General features: G+C 38.3%; 1 protein-coding gene across 1 annotated transcript in view; it reads left to right on the top strand.

The window, feature by feature from the left end:
• The first annotated feature begins 11,987 nt into the window (after window positions 1-11,987).
• Tmcc1 (transmembrane and coiled-coil domain family 1) overlaps window positions 11,988-23,010 on the top strand; it is a 121,070-nt gene continuing 110,047 nt past the window's right edge. Inside the window, exon 1 of the mRNA XM_055604193.1 lies at window positions 11,988-12,672. Coding sequence (XP_055460168.1) covers window positions 12,109-12,672 — 564 coding nt within the window. The 5' untranslated portion in view covers window positions 11,988-12,108. The remainder of the gene's footprint in view (window positions 12,673-23,010) is intronic.

Here is a 23,010-nt window from a genome sequence, read left to right as displayed (position 1 = left end):
TAAATCTAGAAAATGTAAACTTCTCTTTTGTGTCACTAAGCAGATAGTGCTTACAGGGAGCTAAGAAAGGCTTTAGGAAACTTGGGTGTCATGGAAATGTTTGTCATCTTAAGTATGGTAATAGTTATGTTAATGTTAATGCATCAAACTGTACATGTGAAATCAGTTAATACCTCAAAGCTATGAAAGACAGGCTGGGTAGGATAATCAGAAGGAGGGCTTGGAGTATGTGTGTGTGTATTGTATGTTATGTGTTACGTGAAAGGTGGTGGGGAGGGAAAGACTACAAGGCTGTATGTGGAGTTCAGAGGACAACTTCATATTAGTCTTTGTCTTCTATCCTTCTTTGAGACAGGGTCTCTGCTGCTTTTCTCCTGGGAACACCTGGTATCCCAGGATTTTTCTAGGGATTTTCCCGTCTCTGCCTGACATCTCCTTGTCGGAGCACCAGGATTGCAGATGCATACGTATACACCCAGCTTTTACCTGGGTGCTTGGGAATCCAAGTCCAGGTCCTTATGCTAATGCAACAAGCTACTATTTCCTGAACCCCCATTTTTAAGTATAATCTATCAGATTTCTGTAAGTGGTTAATTTTCTTTATTGCCATTGTCTCTTTCATGTTTTTTTTTTTTTTTTTTAGGTTCTTGCATGTGCTATTTTATTTTGTTGGTAAGAACATGTTTTTTGTTTTTTTTTTTTTGTTTTTGACAATGTAGCTATACACCAAACTAATGTAATAAAAAGGCTAACTTTGATATATTTGGGGGCTAAAATTTCTTTTTTAACAAGATTTAAATGTTGATTATTTTTACGTTGATATTTACTTACTACACTTACTTGGGAGAGTGGGAGTGTGTGTCATGGTGCTCATGTGGAAGTCATCTGTTATCTATGGAGGTTGCTTTTCTCCTCCCATCATATGGGTTTAGGAGAGTTGGCTTGTCAGTATTACTAGCAAGAGCCTTTGCCACCGAGCCATCATATTAGCCCACAGAGTGAGGTCTGCCCTCACAGACACTCTTTGGGGACATTTTTGTGGGAGACTTCTGACATCATAACCTTTCTTGCCATAATGCCCTCTAATCTGTAAATGTGAGGGTTGAGGTTAGAAACTGCTGCCTCAGTTTTCGTAGAGTTTACCGCCTCTTTGTTGATCTGAATGTGGCTAAGGCTCACTTCAAATTCATTTCTCAGCTTCTCAGATCTTTCAAATTCAAGAGAAGGATGTGAGAGGAAATGACTAGAGTGGGCAGAGATGTTGCTGAACCCCTTAAAAAAGCACAAGCGCAGGAAGTATGACTTTGGGTACAACTGTGGAGTAAATTTCCAGTGTTGCAAAGCATACTGTGTCACCACTGAAATAATCTCAGATGACCTTCAGCACTGAGGATACATAAGCTCGAACTGTCCTTTAAGGTCTGAACAACACAGCTACTTAAATGTTATACCGTCATGTTCATCTAGAGGATCACTGTTAGCTCTGGTGGTTCAATAGAATGTTTTGTTTTGTTGTTTTTTGAGACAGGGTTTCTCTGTGTAGCCTTGGCTGTCCTGGACTCACTTTGTAGACCAGGCTGGCCTCGAAGAGATCTGCCTCCCTGAGGGCTCGGATTACAGGCATGTGCCACCACACCAAGCTGGTTCAACAAAATTTGACATTCTTGAAGGCATACAAAATTGTAATGTGCTTATTGTAAGTATTCTCTCCCTGTCTTTTGAGAGTTTTACTCAAGCCCAGGCTGGCCTCAAACTCTCAGTCATCCTATCTTAGTCTTCTGAGTGCTTGGGATTACAGGCCTATGCTACTAGGTCCACCTCCCGTTTTTCAGATGACAAATGATGAGTACTTGATGATGCAGGAAACTTGAACTGGACTTGTAAAGGACAAATTCCTTCAAGCTTTAAAACAAATATATATTATACCATTAAATAGGTACATCTATTTTGGGCCTTTTATGGATTTTCAGATTTTTTTTTCCATTGCTGAAATTGAACCTAAGACTGGGGTAATGCTAAGCAAACACTTTACCACAGAGATCACCCTCCTCCTGATTTCTAGTTTTTCACAGGGATTGCCTTTCATTGCTTTGGTCATTTATTCTGCTATTTGATTCCTCTGCTACTTAAAGTTAATAAGAATTTCATTTTAGGGCCAGTGAGATGGGTCAGCCGGTAAAGACACTTGCTGCCAATCTTGAAGATTTAGTTCAGTCCCCAGGACCTAATGGTAGAAGGACAGAACTGAGTCTCACATGTTGCTCTCTGATCTGTACACTTAAGGCGTAGGTGTATGTCTGATCCCCTCACACGATAGATAGATAGATAGATAGATAGATAGATAGATAGATAGATAGATAGATAGATAGATAGGTAGGTAGATAGATAGATGGATGGATGTAAAAAAAAATCCAAAAAAGAACATAGAAGTGAATATTTCCACAGATGCACTCCTATTAGAAATTTACTCTTAGAGAAGAAAGCACAGAAGAGCTCCCAACCCCACTCTGGCTGCCTTCTGCACACGTTTGAAAGATGCTGACCTTTAATTTTCTGTGCTTCTCCCTTCATACACATTTAGGCTCTTTGGTAATTTTTTTTTTTTTTTTTTTTTTTTTTTTTTTTTTTTTTTTTTTTTTTGGTGGGATGATTTCTGATGTCATTAAAGTCCTTACCAGAGTACCCTCTAACCTGTAACTGTGAAAATTGAGGTTAATGAGTGCTGCCTCGATTTTCACACCGAGTGTTTACCTCCTTTTTGTTGATATAAATGTGACTGGGCAGTCCTCGAATTTGTAATCCTCTGCTTCTTGAGCGCTGAAATTACAGATATCCACTACTGTTACTTGATACTATTCCCGGGGAGACATGAACAAACAAACAAACATCAGACCAAAGTAAGGATACTGCTGAAGTCCATCTTGGTGAATCAGAGAATATATTGGGATTATTTACAGGAGGAGTGTGGGTGAGGGGTTACATCCAAGAGAAGTGATTCAGAGACACCTGCATTGCCGAAACTTACCAGCATGGGGGACAAGTTCTGGAACTGGGTGACAGCTCACAAGAACTGGAAACCCGGAGTGCACTGCACAGCCTGCAGACAGTGCAAGGGGTCCCGGGCAATGTGTCCTGTGAGAGGGCAGCCGTCAGCAGTCCCTACTGTTTATAGACCTTCACTTTGCAAGCCTGAGCTACTTTCCGAGCCTTAATGAGCTTCCCTACGGGGTAAACTGCTTTACTTTTCATTTAGCACATCTTGTGCCTTAAGGAGCTTCGCTCTAAGATGGAATGTTCTATCTCAAAATTGCTACACAGTAGCCAGCTTGCCTGGCTATTGGTTCTGAAAAGATAAATACGATTTATACTTTAATGATGATATTTATCTTTATTTCATATGAAGTGTTTGAAGATTATAGACTCTGAGGAAAGCTGATGTCTTCCCTTCATCTTGGGCCATAGCTACTCATGGGAATGAAAGTAACCTTTAGGTGGTTGTGGAAATATCTGCAGTCAAGGAGATATTTACAGATTATCTCCACCATTTTGTCCAAATATTTCTCTCTCATTTTTTTTTTCTTAAAATATTGGTACACTCAGACAATCATGAATTTCAAGCCTGACTTATCACGTACCTTGGTTGCAGGACAAGTAAATAAAGCTGGAACTGGGTGGGAATCATCCTCCCTGGTGGCTAGTCCTCATAGTGTTGGACAGTGCATTGAGGGAGAATTGTCAGTGAAAGTCTTACTCAGGTGTGGATCCTGTATTCAAGAATATTGACCATAAAAGTAAGATGAACTCATTATTGCAAGGCTATTGTGAGGGTACAGAGTGTAAAAGTCCATGGCTGGGGTGATTCTAAGCCCTAGTAAGGAAGCTACTACGGTTTTGCTAAATGACATGATGTGCCTGACAATTTGCCTTCTAAAGAACCGTTTGTGCCCACACACTAATGCTGCTGTCAGCTTTGGTCTGAGAAGCTTCTTTTTGTAGAGGCTGGTAAGAGACTCACAACTGGCTAAACTACAGAAAATAAAGGACTGTTGAATACCCATTCAGAAATAGAATATCTGTATTACAACCTCCATGGCTCAGAGAACACTGTGGAAGGAGTGAGAAAATTTTAAGAGCCAGAGAAAAGGAGGGGGGGCGGTATAGAATGCTGACTGTGGGCATGCTGTGCCATGGCTGCTATACTTTTCACTCACAGCAGTTGTGACTATTTGGTATAAGATCAGGCCTGTCAACACTGTCGTGGAAGGAGAAGGATTTATACAGAATCAGTGGCTCATGCAGGTTCAGTGGTAGAGCTATTGGTAAGGTGCTCATCTACCTGTAACAAGCTCTTGCTGTGCTCCTATAAAAAGCCCTAAGGTGATTTATTAGGTTAAAAACTACACGGTACCAACCACAGATAAGAAAGTGTGAAAACACCAAATGATAAGTCCCTCAAAACAAGTATAAACATCATGGTGAACTTATAGGAAGCCCAAGCCAAAGAGAGCAGTTTAAAAAGGCAAGGCATGACACATAGCAGAACGATGGCACCTAGCCAAATAAACAAATAGAAAAAGTACCTTTCTATCTGCTGACAAGTAAAAAGAGCACTGTAAGAAGAACTGTGTAATGGGGTTTGGTATTTCCCACAGTTCTTGGATGCTTTTGAAGTAAGATAATTCACTTCCTTTGCTCTTCAGATTTTAGTTTGGGTTAATTTCTGCTGGCCTTGGGTTTCTTTTTACTAAAGATTTGTAGTATGTTGTTTCAGTACGTGTGTAAGTGCCTGTTAAGGCACTGCCCTTTAGCTAGGTAGTGGGGGTAAATGCCTTTAATCTCAATGAGTTCCAGAACAAACAGGGCTACACATAGAAACCCTGTCTTGAAAATAAACAAAAGAAAAAGAAAGAAAAGGCATTGTTCTTTGGTACTGTATTTTCAATTCTAGCACTTCCATTTGGTTCTTTATGATTTCCATTTCTTTGTTAAATTTCATCTGGTCCTTTATGATGTCTATCTTTTCCATGGACCCTTTATTGAATTAATTAACACTGCTTTAAATTCACTGGCTGTACCAAAATGTATGCCATAAGTCTGACCCTGATGATTGTGTTGTCTCTACAGGGTGTGTTTTTATTGCTACCTTTAGTATATTTGATACATTTTTGTTCAAAGGGCTGTGTATTTTAGATGATAAATACTGAAGTAAATAAATGGATGTATTTGACCACAAGTTCCCGTCTACTGGTTGTTTAGAGTCTGGATTTGTGTTATTCTATTTAGAGTTTGGCTATGTGTGATATTTATTATTGCTGTGGGTTACTGAATTTGACATTCATCATTGCCATGGTAACCAAAGGTTTCAATTTTTTTCTTAGTAATCTTTGTTCCCTTTATGTCTTGCCTGACTCTCTTTTTGTGCCTGTTCACAGAATACATTTGTTTTCCAGCTTTTTCAGTTGTGTTCCATTGTTATATGTATTCAGATTGATTTTGGTAGTGGAAGGCCAAGAGAGTTTTGTGATGTTCTGGCTAAGCTTCAGATTTGTGCATGTACCTAAACATGTGACCATTACATCGCTAAACAATACCCTTCTCCCTCTTTGTTTTTCATGAATCTAGTGTTTATCTAGCAAATGGGTTTTAAACTTTACTTAGGCTACTGCTGTGAGATAGTAGAACTCTCTTAATTTGTTTTTGTGGCTTTTCTTTAGTTTTTACTTTTTATTTTGTGTTGTCCTATTTTATGTGTAAGTTTTGTTAAGTACCAAAATAATTTCTTCATCAATGTTTTCTGTCTTTTGGTACTTTCATATTTAACATAATTATTGATATATTTGGGTTTGCTTTAGCTTTTCATGTGTCACACCTGTTCTGTGATCTTGCTTTTTTCCCCTTTTGGCAGTTTGTATGTTTAAATCGTTTTCCTTATGTGCCAGGAAAGTTCTCTTGCTGGGCTAATGGAATTACTAGTTACCTGTCCCTCCTTCAAGAATGAAATAGTCTGTGTACATATAATACAGTATACATTTAGTTTTAATAGTTGCAGAGCAAGCATGATTCAGTTTTCTGTCTTTTTGGTAGTAGATTGTGGGTATACCTATTCCTCTGGACCTACAATAGCAATGGATCATGCTGGTTTTGTTTTGTTTTTGTTTGTTTTTAAATGAAATTTTTATTTTTTTATATTAGTTACAGTTTACTCACTTGTATCCCAGCTGTAGCCCCCTCCCTCATTCCCTCCTAATCCTACCCTCCCTACCTCATCTCCTCCTATTCCCCTCTCCAAGTCCACTGATAGGGGACATCCTCCTCCCCTCCCCGTCTGACCCTAGCTTATCAGGTCTCATCAGGACTGGCTGCATTGTCCTCTTCTGTAGCCTGGCAAGGCTGCTCCCCCATCGGGGGAGGTGACCAAAGAGCCAGCCTCTGAGTTCACATCAGAGACAGTCCCTGTTCCCCTTACTAAGGGACCCACTTGGATACTGAGCTGCCATGGGCTACATCTGAGCAGGGGTTCTATGTTATATCCATGAATAGTCCTTGGTTGGGTATCAGTCTCAGAAAAGACCCCTGTGTCCAGATACTTTGATTCTGTTGCTCTCTTTGTGGAGCTCCTATCCTCTCCAGGTCCCACTATCTCCTGTTCTTTCCTAAGATTCCCTGCACTCTGCCCAAAGTTTGGTTAAGAGTCTCAGCATCTGCTTTGATACCCTGCTGGGTAGACTCTTTCAAAGGCCCTCTGTGCTAGGCTCCTGTCCTGTTTCCTGTTTTCTACTCTTCCAATGTCCATCCCGTTTGTCTTTCAGTGAGGAATGTTCATCTTACCCAGGGACCTTCTTCTTGTTTAGCTTCTTTAGATGTACAGATTTTAGTATGGATAAACATACGCATAAACATATGCATACGATCCTATAGATCCTATAGGTCTAGTATCCACTTATAAATGAGTATATACCGTGTGTGTCTTTACTAGTTTTGTTTTTTAACCATTTCCATACAGTTTCCTCAGTCTAACCCAGGAGCTTACAACTGTAGACTTTTCCTTTGAAGAAACCAGTTTTTAAATTTTTTCTGAAAGGGAAGAACTTCAGCAGTGTAAATAAAGCTCTGACTAAGAAACACTGGTCATAATAGGATGTTTACCGGGAACTTCACAGAAAGGTTTCCACAGGAATCAAGAGAAAGAGAAAGTGGAAATTAAGGGTTTTTTCTACTGTGTGTACTAGTCACTCTATTGCTGTAACAGATGTTTGACAGAAATGTTTTAAAGGAAGAAGAATTTATTTAGACCTGACTGCTAGCTAATGGGAGGCCAGGTCCACTTTGCTATGGTCTGAAGCCCAACATAAGTTTGTATTTGGTCTGTATAATTTTGAGTAAATAACAGCTCTTCCTATGACACTTCTCTAAATAAATTGTGTCTATAGTGATGGCTATTTGAAGCTAGTTTTCAAGAAAATTTTCAATTTTGATGTCTTTCAATTCTCAGTTGTACATAGTAAATAGATTTTAGAATTATCTCTCTTTTTTTTCCTTCCTTTTTTCCTACTTTCAGATCTCACTGTGTAGCCCAGGCTGGCCTGGAGTTTGCTAGGTTTTCCAGGCCAGCCTGAGTTTATGATCTTCCTAAATGCTAGAGTCATAAGTGTTAGGCCACTATGGCTGGCTTTAGAATTGCCTTTGACTGAAAGCTTGCAGACATTTGCAGACAGAAGGTACAGAAAATTTTTATGAAATTGTTCTGTTTTCCTATGCATCTTTTAAATTTTCATGTTAGTTCGAGACTACAGCTGATACAATATCTATTTGTTATACAGTACAACCATGTTAAAATATTTGTTGTAACCTGTTGACACTCCTTCTTCTCCCCACTCCCAACACAGTCTCATTATGTGGCTCTGACTGACCTGGAGCTTGTCATATAGACTGGATTGGCCGGAAACTGGCTGTCTCTGCCTCTGGAGTGCTAAGAGTAAAAGCATATACCACTACACTTGGCACTTTCTTTTTTCAGTTCTGATAATTTTAATATTTTTGAAAAAATATCTTTTTTCTTCATTACAATTTTTATTTTACATTTTTTAAAAATTTTAAAATGCTGACAAAAACTAAAAAAAAATGATTCTATCCATTTATACTGGTAGAACATAAAATTGTAATATTTTATGTACATTTGGTCTCTCCTTGTATGTCCGTAATAGGTGAGCTCCCAGCTAAGTTTCACTTCAGTTCTTATGCTTGCTTTTCAGCTTTTCCTGAGAGGACACCTGTGCCCCCTGGACATGCTTGAGAAAGAGCAATGAAGGCAAGTATCCAAGTTTTCATGACCTGTGAAAATAACTTGGCCAAGTGCCATAGCTTTGGCTACCATATACAAGACATAAAGGTTGGCAGGAAAAGAGAATTAAAAAAATAATCTGTGTATAATTTAGGATGACTTTATGAACATTTGTTGAATTTTAAAAAGCAATTTTCCACTTTATTTCTAATATTAATTCAAAGAAACTTGTTTGCTCAGTGTGTACTTACCAAGTATTATATCTTAAACAAAACTGTGGTAGAAAAGTAAATTGTGGGAAATTTCAGAGAATTGAATGAAATGACCAAAAATGTGTGGTATGTACATCGTTGCTTCTTGTTCTTCTTTCCCCATATTTCATGTCTTCTGTCGTGTCATTTTGCTCCTTTTTCCGTTTCCCCACGTTGTCCCCTTTACTATAAGAATGTGACCTAGAGATAAGGAACAAAAGAAAAGCCAAATTCCTTTCTTACCAAAGTACACTCAGCTTTGAACTAGAACCTGGTATATGTTAAACCAGGGATCTAAATGTAATTTGGAGTTTTTTCATAAACTGATAAACAGGCACTACTTATTCCACAGTTGCAGTCTTAGAGAAGAAATGGCACGGCATTCTAAAGTGTTTTGAGATTGCCCAATTCCATGAGTGCTGACATTCATACTGTCAGCATTTGCAGTTACAACAGTATGCTGTCATTGGTTCTTTGGTTATGACATTTGCTCTTCATTAATACTTGGCATACCTTTACTAGGTACCTTAGAGATTTTTTGTATAGTGACTGGAGGAGCCATCACAATTTTGACCATGTTCTAGATGTTTATATCTTCTATCAGAAGTGAAAAATCACAACTTACTGCTTAAAACTCAGCTTGGGTGTATTTAGGGCTGCATGCTCCACAAGCCTGTGCTAGCTAGTGTAATGAAAATAAGGCTTGCTATTAGAGATCTTGAAATGCATTTCCCTCATCCTTACAGCTCTAAGAGTCTTCCCTAGGGATTTCTAGAATCTCTCTTTTATCAGTCATTTCAGCTTTTTTAAAAAAAATAAACAATGTAGAAGTTAACTAACATTTAAAATGTACTATATTCTCTCTCTCTCTCTTTTTTTTTTTATGGATAGGAAGCAGACAGATGGTCAGTTGATTAGTTCCCAATACTGCCCAAAGAAAGATCTGCTGAGTAGTCAGTTCCTATAATGCTTTCATGTGTGAGATAAATAGTATAAATAGTTCATTTAGTTTCTTAGCTACCTCAGTAACATTATCTTATTCTTTGTATCTTTTAGTCTGGTGTGATAAACTGGCTTTATTTTACTTACAACAATAACCAGATCAATTGCACTGTGTGGCTAATACAGTATAAAATGAGGAAAATTACAAACTACCTTGTAACTGTCAACCTTGCTTTGACATTCTTCATACATATTTTTGGTCTGTGCAGCCTAGTGTGAGAAGAGATTGATAGATGTATACTGTCACCAGTGCTGGTATTTTGGTCACGCAGCACTTTTAATCTAAGATTAATAAAATTCAGTAACTATTAGTCTGCCAGGAAAATTTAAGATGGATGGTCGGGATAACTAAACATCATACTGTTGGCAAGTTTGGCTCACAAGCCAAGTGCATGCACACCTGTAGTTCCAGAACTCAGGGATGCAGAGGTAGGTGGATTTCTGTGAGATAGAGGCCAGCCAGGTTTATAAAATTAATCCAGGACAGCCAAGGCTACACAGAGATACCCTGTGTGGAAAACAAAACAAAAGGTTTTGCCCATAAAAAGCCCCAGAAAACTGCACTACATCTAAGCCAACAAGAGTTTTTCCCCTTTGTGGTCTCAAAGGGAAACCAAAAACTAATGCAAGTGTACAGTTAAGAAAGGAATAGGAGAGGTCATATATCAAGTTTTCTGTGGGGCCACAAAGAATTTCAGTGAAGGACGGGGAGCTCACCCACTCTTAACAGCTGCTCTCAGTTTTCTTTTTCTGGAATGAAGAAACATATGGTATTTAGAAAGTAGAAAAGTACTGGTGAGAGATGAACGTTTTTAACTGTCACTCTTTGTACTTTTGAGTCATGATGAGTCAGCACATAAGGAAACAGGTTTGAAAGAATGGGGACCATGGAGCTACAGTGCCAGTGTCCCTGTCCTATGGTGAGAAAGTGTGAGAATAGTCATGAAGTGTGAGTGGATATGTTTCCTGTCCCTCAGCTGGTAGCCAGTGTTGACAAATGAGTTTATTTATGCCTTCTGCCTTGCCACTTGGACCCATAGCCCAGAACAAGAACTTACAGGGCTGAACTGGCAGTGGCAGATTGTTCAGGGTACTCATTGCAATGTAGGGAGTTTTAAATTAAAGCCTTCTAAACAACAACAAAAATTGAGAGAAAAGAAAGCAAGAACCTCCTGTAACACATTTTGTCCTCTCCTGTAGCTTCTATTCATTTCTACAATCATTTTATGTATTTGCACAAACTCAATAAAAATAAAACACTTTTTATTAAAAAAAGAGATCTGATCCCTGCCCAGCCACCCCTCCTTTTTGCATGTGATTTCAGTAGCCGTGACAATCATGCTCTTAGTTTCAGCTTCCCCGTCCTGTGTTTAATACTGGCTTATGGTTGGTATTTGACCTTTGACCTTTCATTTTTGTCTGCTCTTCCATTGTACAAGTTACTGCATTACATCTTTGTTTTTGAGTTTAGATAGATTGGAGGCTTCTGTCAAGAATAATGCTGTTGAGGAAGGAACTTTTTTGACTCTGTTTTCTGCTTTTTTTAAATTAAGGACTCAGTGTCGTATATAGCCCAGACTGGCGTAAAACTTGCTGTCTGTAGTCCAGATTGACCTTGAACCCTCCATCCTCCTGTCTTAGCCTCCTTCGTGCCAGGATTACAGGTGTGTGTATGTTCCCCCTCCCTTTCAAATCTCCCTTTTTGACAGCTGGCACTGAGTAAAGCTCTGTTCTCTCTGAAGACCTATCTGTCTAGACTGCTCATTTATTGGGGCCCGTCAGGTTATTTTGACTTCAGTAAAGAATTCAGTTTACAAGACTTTTCTTTGTTTTGGCCTCCCAAAAGAGTAAACCTATCACCTGTAATTATTACTGAGCTTGATGAATGTGGATGGATGGTAGCAAGAAATTCCAATTTTTTATTAAAATCCACATAGGTTGGGATATTAATCTCTCACTATTCTCTTAATTTGCTGAGTTTCAGCATGTAGATACTTAGCTGTGATTATAAATAAAAAGAATTTAATTGTCTCAGCAAGAGTAAGCATAATGGATGGTCTGTTCTCTTGATTTTTCTAAGCATTGGCTGGTTGTCCTGCCAACTGTTATTATGGTGTCTATCCCAAGATGGCCTCTTAGTATCCTTCTTCATATATTGAAACTTGTAAGGGATCCATTTTTTTTAATATTGCTATTTTCATTTTCTGTGTCCTTGTTCTGGGCTTTTTATTCTATAAAGTAGCATAACCCATTATCTGAAAAAATTATCTTTTAATCTTCTGATTAAAGATTGCTTAATTATAGTACTTATTTATTTGGCTAGTTGCATGTTTTTCTTTGTTTTAGCTGTAATGTTTCTGTATTTCTGCATGGATATATGATACAGGTTTTTTTTTTCTTTTTTTTTTCCTTTTTCCTTTTTCTTTCTTTTTATTTTCTTTAACATTAGGTAGGCATGAAGCCTCCGTGTCACAGCTGCATGCATAGTCACTGTTGAAGCAAATGCCTACCTAATTTGACAGTTTCGGTGTGTTTAAATTTTTTGAGTTTGCAAATAAGCTTATTAGCTTACTGATGGAGCCTTCCGGCAGTGAACAGTTGTATGAGGACCCTGATCCTGGAGGCAAATCTCAAGATGCAGAAGCCAGGAGGCAGACAGAATCAGAACAAAAGTTATCTAAAATGACCCACAATGCTCTGGAGAACATTAATGTGATTGGCCAAGGCTTGAAGCATCTCTTCCAGCACCAGCGCAGGAGGTCATCAGTGTCTCCACACGATGTGCAGCAGATTCAGGCAGATCCAGAGCCTGAGGTGGATCTGGACAGTCAGAACGCATGTGCTGAGATTGATGGTGTCTCCACCCACCCCACAGCTCTGAATCGTGTTCTGCAGCAGATCCGGGTGCCACCCAAGATGAAGAGAGGGACAAGCTTGCATAGTAGGCGGGGCAAGTCAGAAGCCCCAAAGGGAAGTCCCCAAATCAACAGGAAATCTGGCCAAGAGGTGGCAGCTGTTATACAGTCAGGTCGACCTAGATCTTCATCCACAACTGATGCTCCTACCAGCTCTTCTGTGATAGAAATAGCTTGTGCTGCTGCTGTGTGTGTACCTGGAGAGGAGGCGACTACAGAACGGGTAAGTCTGTTAACTTGATGTTTTCATAAACATGCACATGCACACACATACAGCCTCATGGCAAATGACCAGTCTGGTTTTTAAAGTAGTATTTTGGTTTTCATTAGATTTTTAAAAATTTTATAAAAATGGGTCTGGTGGTACACATTTGGTAATCCCAATGCTCAGGAGTGGAGGCAGGAGGATCAGAAATTGGCTGTGTAGTGGGTTTGACAACAAATGTCTGTTAGGCCAGTCTGTGCAGTATGAGACCACGTCTCAAAAAAACATAAAGAAAATAATTCATATTTACTTGTACCAGTATGCAAAACATGGTTTTGATGTGATGATAGAGATCACATTTGGTTAGAACAATCATGGAATGTTGATCATTGGAGGTTCTGCAGTTTTGCTTTTCATGTTTATTTCTATATATGTGGAGGGGCATATCAGACTGTGTGTGCACGCTAGAGAAGAACCTTGTAGGAGTTTGTTCTCTCTTTCCGTTGTGTGAGGCCCAGGAACTGAACTCTAGTCATCAAGCTTGGCAGTAAGCACCTGTACCCACTGAGCCATCGTGTGGTGTTAGAGAGATCTCTTGTAGTCCAAACTGGCCTCACACTTACTGTGTAGCAGAGGACAACTTTGAAGTTCTGATCCTCCTGCTTTTACCTCCAAGTGCTAGGATTTTTTGTTTTCTTGTTTTTGTTTTTCAAGACGGGGTTTCTCTGTGTAGCCTTTGCTGTCCTGAAACTCACTCTGTAGACCAGGCTGACCTTGAACTTACAGAGATCTGCCTGCCTCCCAAGTGCTGGGATTAAAGGTATGTGGAACCACTACTGAGCCCAAGAGCTAGGATTTTAAACTTGAATTATCACACCCAGTGTATTCAGCCCTGTGGATTAAACCTTCTGGACAAGCACTTTACCACTCAGCTACCCAGCCCAGAGGTTCTGTTTTCCTCTTTTCTTTAGGTTTATGGGGTCACTTTTTCCTTGTAGAAAAACCTTAATAACATACTCAGACTCTTACAAACCTGTGAAAATAGTAGCCTCATCTCCACATATGCTCATTATACAGATGTGCAGAATAAACTTGGTCAGTTCAGTTAGTTAAAGGATCGCTTTTGAGTTCACAAAGCCAGATTGATAGTCACAAGTAATTGTTTTCTCAAAAGTGCTCTGTATTTGAAATTTTAAAACTAAATGTTTTGAATTTTAAAGAAATGTGCTCAGTGTAGAAAACTTTAAAAATGCAGGAAGGAAAAGAAAAAAAAAATAAAGATAGCTTTTGCCAATATTATGGTAGGTTTTTTCAATATACTAGCATTTAAAAAATAAATTGAAGGGAATTTCAATTTATTTTTTACTCAACTTTATAAATGTTTAAAAAAACAAAAACTCATTTAATGCTGAATAGTTTTCAACTAAAACTCTTAGAGGCATTTTTCTATATCACAATTTTACTATAAATTTTACTCATTGTATAATGCTGTGATACAGCTTGCTATAATGTAATAATTTGTTCAGTATATATTAGAGAATACGAAAATACTTAAATTGTAATATAGTTACCTTAAAATAGCTCTTGAAATTAAGAAATACCTTATGGTATCAAATGACAGTTAAAAATGATAACCACCATTATCTTTTGCTTATGCTGTGACAGAAAGTGTTTAAACACATGTAATTTTCTCTTTGATGTTCATACAGCCCTGTACTTGGCTTTGATAAATTGCTTTTTCATTGTTGTTGATGAGACAGCAGAAACATAGGAAGTTAAGTGTGCTCATGGTTTCATAACTAGTCGTTTCACAACTAGAATGTTTCAGAGCTTAAGTAATTAGACTTTTTTTTTTTTTTTTTTTTGAGACAGGTCTCACTATATAGCAATGCCTGGCCTAGAACTCACAGGAGACTAGGCTATCATTGAACTCACAGAGAGCCACCTGCCTCTGCTTCCTGAGTGCCAATATAATAATTATATAAGTTATGTATATAATAGGGAAAATTAGCAAATGGCATTTAGTTATGAAGATTCAAGTGGTTTTATTTTAGACCTTTCTATCAAATTAAAAAAAAATGGCTTTCTTATAAAATCAGTTCAATTTTATTTATTGTTTGTGTGTACAGTTCTTCCACAGTGTCTTTGAGAATTCTCTAATCCTAGCCTATGAATTTATCCATGAACACAGAAAATCTTATTAAGCCCTTTGTATGCAGTAAATAACAAATACACTGAGAAGAGGAGAATCATTAGTTTGACAGGTGTAAGAAAGACGTGCTTTGATTTGGGACTGGCCAAAAAAATAGAAGCCAGATAAATACACAAGTGTACTCGGGTAAAAGAAGGGGGTTAGTTTAAGGCCAGGGGAATTATAAGAGAAAAATAATTATTGGTTAGGATTGGCCAGAGAAGTATGCTGCCTTAGGAGCTTATAAGAATGACTGAACTTCGCTTTTTCTTTTCCCTTCCATCTCATACTCATTCAACATTGTGACCAGACATAAGAGTACCTATTCTCTGACATTCTGGAAAAAAATGTTATGGTAGATGTTTAGATGTGTAATACCTGATCCTAGCTCCTAAGAGTATTTTAAATTAGCGTGATGATATGCTAGCAGGGTGGTGTCCACACATGTGAGTAAAGCTGACAGAGGAAAAACTTTGTCTTTTTCAGTTTACTATATAGAAATGGGAGATAGATGAATAAAACATATGTGTGAAATATACAGTTACAAAGAGTAAAAACTCTTTTAAGTCGAAGGTGATGAAAGACCTTGCCAAGAGTGTGCTACTTGACTAAAGACCTAAGGATGTAACCAACACTCAGATGCGTGAGCAGAATGTCCCAGAGGCCTGAACAATAAAGAAATTTTGCTGAAAGAGTTTGTTAGCTTTAAGGTAAAAGGTTAAGTACTTTTAGAGCAGAGGTCATGGCCATTGTATATGTTTCAGATGAGTGAGAAGCAGTACTTGAAATGGTTCTTTCTCATAATAGTTCATTCCTCCAGCTTGAACATTTGAGGTATGGCTAAGTCAAGCACAAGAACCTAGTTTAGTCCCCAGAACCTTAAGAGAAGAAGCCAGGTGCAGTGTCACATAGCTGAAATCCCCGTGCTGAGGAGATGAGATAGGAGGACCCTTGGGTCATCTTGGCCAGCTAGATTAACTGAATCAGTAAATTCTAGATTATTTTTTTTAATGTTTCTTTTTTTTCTTTCAATCTTTTTTTTTTTTTTTTGTATTATTTATTTACTCTTTATACAGTTTTCTGCCTACATGTATGCCTGCAGGCCAGCAGAGGGTACCAGATCTCACTATAGATGTTTGTGAGCCACCATGTGGTTGCTGGGAATTGAACTGAGGACCTCTGGAAGAGCAGGCAGTGCTCTTAACCGCTGAGCCATCTCCAGCTGCCAAGTTTTAGATTCTTTAAGAGACCCATCTCAAAAATGTAGGTAGAGGGACTAGAGAGATTGCTTAGTGGGTAGGGAATGCTTGCTCTGCAATCTTGAGAGCCTGAGTTCAAATCCCCACTCCAGCACACAGATAAAAAGCTGGGTATGGGCATATGTGCATCTGGAACTCTAGTGCTGTGAACAGATAGAGACAGGATTGCTAGGTCTTATTGGCTGAATAAGGTAAAGAGTAATACATCAGGACATGTGACATCCTCCTCTTGTACATAATACCGTGCTATACATTTAAACAGAGAAATTGGAGGATGGTTGAGGAAGATACCCAACATAGACCTCTGGGCTTCATACACATATATAAAAGAATTTGAGTATAGACCATGTGCATCTTTCTGGGTCTGGGTTACCTCACTCAGGATGATCTTATTACTAGTTTCATCCATTTCCCTGCAAATTTCATGATTTCCTTGTTTTTAATAGCTGGGTATAGTATTCCATTGTATAAGTGTACCACAATTTCTTTATCCATTCTTCAGTTGAGGAACATCTAGGTTGTTTCCAGATTCTGGGTGCTACAAATAAAGCTATTATGTGTCCTTTTGGTATGGTGGAGCATCTTTTGGATATATGCCCAGGTATGGTATTGCTGGGTCTTAGGGTAGCACTATTCCCAATTTTCTGAGAAAGCACCAGATTGATTTCCAAAGTGGTTGTACAAGTTTGCACTCCCACCAGCAATGGAAAAGGGTTCCCCTTTCTCCACACCCTTTCCAGCATATGTTGTCCCTTGAGTTTTTTATCTTAGCCATTCTGATGGGTGTAAGGTGAAATCTCAGGGTCGTTTTGATTTTCATTTCCCTGATGACTAAGGACATTGAGTATTTCCTTAAGTGTTTCCTTGCTATTCAATATTCTTCTGTTGAGAATTCTCTGTTTAGCTCTGTATCCCAGTTTTAACTGGGTTATTTGTTTTGCTGGTGTTTGATTTCTTGAGTTCTTTATGTATTTTGGATATTAGCCCTCTGTTGGATGTAGGGTTGGTGAAAGACACTCTTGGTATGTACTGACTTAAAAGGGGATATTAGCCATATAATACAGGATAACCATACTAAAATCCACAGATATAAAGGCACTAAATAACAAGGAGGACCCTAGGGAGGGTGCTTAATTCTCATTCGGAAGGGCAAATAAAATAGATACCAGAATCAGTCGAAGAGTGGGAGAACAGGATAGGAGTCTACCATAGATGTCCTCTGAAACACTCCGCTGAGCAGGGGATCGAAGCAGATCCCCTGAGACTCACAGACAAATTTTGGGCTGTGTGCAGGGAGTCTTAAGGAAGAGTTGGGGGATGGAAGGACCTGGAGGGGACAGGAGCTCCACAAGGAGACCAACAAATCTGGGCCCAGGGGCCCCTGCAGAGACTGATGCACCAACCAAGGACCATGCATGGAAAGGACCTAGACCCCCTGATCTGATCAGATGTAGCCCAGTTGGCAGCTCAGTCTTCATATGGATTGCCTAGTAAGGGGAACAGGGAAGGGGAACAGGGGTTATCTCTGACATGGACTCTGTTACCCACTCTTTGATCACTTTTCCCTGGTGGAGCGGCCTTGCCAGGTCACAGAGGAAGAGGATCCAAGCAGTACTGAAAGACTTGATAAGCCAGGGTCAGATGGTAGGGGAGGACCCTTTCTGTGGTCTAGGGGAGGGGAATAGGGGGGAAGAGGGAGAAAGTGTGGGACTGGGAGAAGATGAAGGAGGGGGCTACAATCAGGATATAGGATATAAAGAGAATAAATTATAAAAAGGAAAACTTCAAAAAATAATTTGATCTATCAATAGTATTCAGACTTTTTTGTAGTTTGAATGTTAGCACTTTGAACCTTTATAAGCTTATCTGTATGTTGTCTATTCTAAGGTACTTTCTCAGGTCACCCCTCCTCCCAAAGTGTGTTTGTTCTTTTCCTTACATTTTACATATATACATGTTTGGATACACAAGTATTTATACTGTTCATACAAATTTTGAGGTGCACTATGCAAATCTGAGATACCCTTTTCATTATTAAAAATAAAAAATAAAAAAACGTGGACCTCATTCCAGTTTGGTTAAGTATCCTTTAAGCGTCCCTGAATTGTAGATCAACACTTTGAGATACTAGCAGTACTGATGTCAGTGTACTACCTTGTTATGAGGCCTTACTGTGTTGTTGGGAGGGCAGGAGTTACATAAATCACATTTTAAGAAGCAGTGTAATCTGGGTCCATTCTTCCAGCATCTTGTTAGAACACTGCACCCTCTGCTCCTTGCTACAGTAGTAATTACATAGTAAAGTGCAGCAAGAGCCTGCAGTTTACATACTGCTGCTTTTATAAAATAGCAAAAAAAAATTAATGCCATAAATTTCAAGAAAAAAATAAACTTAGAGGGATTTTAAAAGGTCAATACTAATCTTGGATCTTTTGAAGAAAAAAATTTGAAGTCATTGATCATTGTTATTGAGGTTGAGAATTCACCATTTTGTTTTAGAATTAACTATTTTTCCTTTCAGAGACAAAATTAAGGAATGCACTATCTTTATTGAGCTGTAGTTGGGGACTCTTTGGGGTTCACTTACTACAATATGGATAGATACAAAGAGAATTTTTATAATGCTTGACTATGACTGCAATATAAACAGTTAGTGGTTTGAGGTAGATACATATGTTAAAGAAATTTCTAAAATAATATTAGTTGAGCAATAATTAAATTCAGTAAGCCAGTGCTCTCTGCAGGGAAAAAGTGAGGCAGTAGAAAGGGTAATTCTTGTTTTCTTCCGCTAGGTGGCGCCACTAAGCCAGTTCAGGAGGAGAAGGCAAGAACTGGGGAATATTTAGGAATGGACTGGATTAAGCATCTACTCCTGTAATTTGAACTGATTTGATCACTATAGTTGTAGAACAAACAGTAGAAGAGGTAGGAGTGAACAGTGTTGAAATTTTAAATGTTAAAGAATTTTAAGTAATAAGATTTGCTTAGAGACTTTAAGAAAATACTGTTTATTTTCCCAATTAACATTGGAAAAATTGTGTGTAGTTTTTATAAACTCTAGCAAATGTCTTTGTTTTTTATATATTTATTATTGGTTGGGTTGTTGATACCTGCGAGGGAATGTTTTACAGACAGTTAATAATACAGGACTAGAAAAATGGCTTTTTATTTTCCGTAACAGATACTTCATAGGCTAAACCCTGATCGCCAAGTCAAGTAACTTTGGGGTTGTTAGAGCTAGAGTATGTAGTTATATCCTTTGCTGCAGACAAATTTAAAATACTATAATGTGAATGTGATGAAGCCAGGGAGGTGTCAGTGGGCAGAAGTGCTTGGCTTGGGTTCAGATTCCAGAACTCACACATAAAGCCAGATGTGGCAGAGTGCATTTGTAATTCCAGTGTTGCTGGCAGGAAATTGCTGAGAGTCCTGCTGTCCAGTATGTAGATGATGGCCCCAGAAGATTTTTTTTCTTTAAAGATTTTATGTCAGGAGCTAGAGAAGTGGCTCAGCAGTTAAGAGTGCTTGCCGCTTTTGTAAGGGACCCAGGTTTAGTTCCTAGCACCCACTTGACAGTTCACAACCGCCTGTCACTACAGTTCCAGGGTATCTGACTTTCTCTTATGTCCTTCAAGGGCACCACACAAATGTGTTACACAGACATCTATACAGTCAAAACACTCATATAGAAAATAAAATAAGTCAATCTCTTAAAAAGTCAGCCTTGAATGTAGTTGTTTGATTGGAACTAAATAGAAAAGGTTGTTTTTGCCCTTGATAAATGAAAAGGAAGACATTTTGGATATTAATAAAATCTTAAGAAGCCTTTTTGGATATACCTGAGAGACTTACGTTCTAGGAAATTGGAAAAGATGAAAGAAATGAACGAACTGTATAAAGTTTAACATCATAGTTAAATTTGTTGTATGTGTTTGCTTCTCAAATCTGAATTATGTTTCTTACATTCAGAAACAGCAAATTTTATGATGAAGATGTAATATAAAGCAAATTGGAGTCCATTCTTTAAATTTTTAGCCATTTGTGGTGGTGCTTGCTTATAATCCCAGCACTAGGGAAGCTGAGAAAGAAAATGAGTTGGAAGCCAGCTCAGCCTCTACAGAGAAGAAACAAACAAACAAAATGAATTTAACCTATTATTCATTACCTTAAGAAGTAGTCACATGCTTTAGGGTAAAGGGATCTCTAAAGGAATTTAACATAAACCTGGTTTCTAATTCCTCTTCTATTCACTGGGGCCTTGGTACTTTATTATAACTTTGAATCTTAAGAGAACTTTGGTTTCCCAAGGAGGTTGCCATTCTCATTATCTAAAACACTGACAAGACCTCACTATAAAGATTCATAATGAATACTCGGAGAGACAGACCATGGTCAGACATTAAATACAAGACAGTCTCTAGAGTAAATTGTTTCCCTCAGTGATCACAGCACAGCATTCTTAAGAAAAGCAGGCAGCTTTAGCAAGTTAGCACAAAAGTGGGCTTATAAAGTGTATATTTCAGAAATTGACAAGTATGGGCTAAGAATTTACTTAGTTGGATGTTACATCATCATGACCTAAGATCTTGTTGGTCAATTTAAGCAGATGAGATTTTCACTTTTGAACCTTGACATTTAAAAAGTCACACAACTACCCCACATTCTGCATTAATGTCTGCCTCTTGCTTTGTGTATAGGTAAGACTTTGAAAATATCTGGAAAACCCTTGTTTCTGCCTCTTGTCTTACCTGAAGAGTGCTGCGCCCAACACACACAGCTTTTATGTGGACTCTGAGGTTTGGGCAGAAGAGGCTGGAACTCGCTGAGACATCTGGTTATAGAGTTCCTTTTAATACTACGATCAAAATGTGGCAGTGATGTTGCATATGCTCAGATTTCTAAATAAACTAAGAGAGAGTTATTGAGAATGTCTAAATATGTCTTATTTAATGAGGTGACCAGCTGAATAAGCAGTTTTGGGGGAGGTACTTCTGCATTTTGGATATGGGTGGGTGGGCAGGTGGGGAGAATTTTAGTATGAAAGTCTTAAACAAGCCACAACACAACATTTCAGAGTTATAGTTAGAAAAGGTAATGAAGGCAAAACCCATACCTGTGAAACTATTAATATCCCAAGAAACCTGCTTTGGCAATATTGACTTTTAATAGACCATTCAGTAATCAAGCTTTTCCTGATATAGTTGATAATATTCTTTGTAAGGTTGTTTACAGGCCGATAGCCTATCTTAAAATTAGGTAAATAGTGGGCTGGAGAGTTGTCTCAGAGATTAAAAGCATTGGCTGTTCTACTAAAAGGTCCTGAGTTCAATTCCCAGTAACCACATGGTGGCTCAGAACCATCTATAATGAGATCCTGTGCCCTCTTCTGGCATGCAAGTGTACATGTAGGCAGAATAATGTATAATAAACAAACAAACAAACAAATAAATAAATAAATAAATGAGTCTTTTTTAAAAATTAGGTAAATAGTGCTTGGAGAAATAGCTCAGGAATTAGGAGCACTTGCTGCCTGCCGTTGGAGAGGATCTAGGTTTGGTTCCCAGCATCTACATGGCAGCTCACAACCATCCATAGCTCCGATTCCAGGAAATCCAACACTCTCTTTCCACCTCCACAGGCACTGTGCACACCCTTTGGTACATGGACATACATGCAGGTGGAACACAGAATAAATGAATCTTTTAAAAATTTTAATGAACTAATTAGGGCTTAGGGAAAATTTCAAACTTCATGACCAGAGTGCTAGTAGACATCAGAGGCTTAAGTTCCTGCTGGTTCTTCCATTGCACAGATAGTTTAATATTGACTGTTTTTATGGTGCATCTAGAGTAACCGGTACATTGTAAGTACAGAAAGGAAGCAGATTGGCAAAAAAATTAAATGAACTACAAACTAATATTCATAAAACAATGAAAGGATAAAAAATGGTCTCAAGTAATTGACGTAAGGTTTCAGACCTGATAATTACTTTTTAAAAAGAAATTTAGATCAAATGGAAAATCTTGTTTCCTACTTTTTATTCTATCTACAATCAAAAAGTTACAGTGAAATTGCCAGGAGGCAACTTCAGCTTCCCCTCAATGTATATTTTACCTCAAACAATGCCTATGTGTAGAAAATAAAATATTGTTGGCTGATTTGTTTTTGTTCTTTTTAATCTTGGTCTGAATACTCACCCAAGTGCATTGCAATATAAAATAAATGGGATGTGGGAGGGAAAAAAAACCACTACAGCTCCCACAATTTTTTAAACTTCACCCCTTTTACTTCAATTTTTGTTATATGGTATGTGCTAGAAAAAGTTTTATGTGTATAATTTGTAACTAAACACTAAAGTTTTGGAGATATTAGGAGAAGGAGTTAAGTGAAATTCAGTGCTGTTAGTCTATAGAGATAAGACCTTTTCCTCTCTCTTTTGAGTATTAAACGTCATAGGATCCTACCTATAAGATTAAAGATTGTACTGGCTAGTTTTATGTAAACTTAACACAAACTAGTCATTTTTGGAAGAGGGAACCTCTGTTCAGTAAATGCTTCCACCAGATTGGCCTGTGGTGCATTTTGTTAGTTGCTGAATGATAATTACTGGGGCCCCAGCCAGTTGTGGGCAGAGCCACTTCTAAGCAGGTGGTCCTGGGGTGTGTAAGAAAGTGTTGAGCAAGCAATATTTCTCCATGGCCTCTGCTTCAGTTCCTACGGAGTGTATCACTGTAACACAGGATCTTTCCTGCCTTCTCTTCATGCATCTTCTGAGGGTATATTTTCTAGAACTCCAGTCAAATGGAAGCCTATTAGAGCATACATAGGCCTCCAGAGCACACATGGTTTATTAATTAAAAAAAAAAAAAAAAAACCAAAAACAACAACGAAAAACCTCATAGTGTA

Source organism: Psammomys obesus, unplaced genomic scaffold (genome assembly GCF_907164565.1).
Source record: "Psammomys obesus unplaced genomic scaffold, mPsaObe1.curated_primary_1811, whole genome shotgun sequence".
Lineage (NCBI taxonomy): Eukaryota > Metazoa > Chordata > Mammalia > Rodentia > Muridae > Psammomys > Psammomys obesus.
Note: the sequence above shows the minus strand (reverse complement) of the source record. Positions and strands in the feature narration are given on the sequence as shown.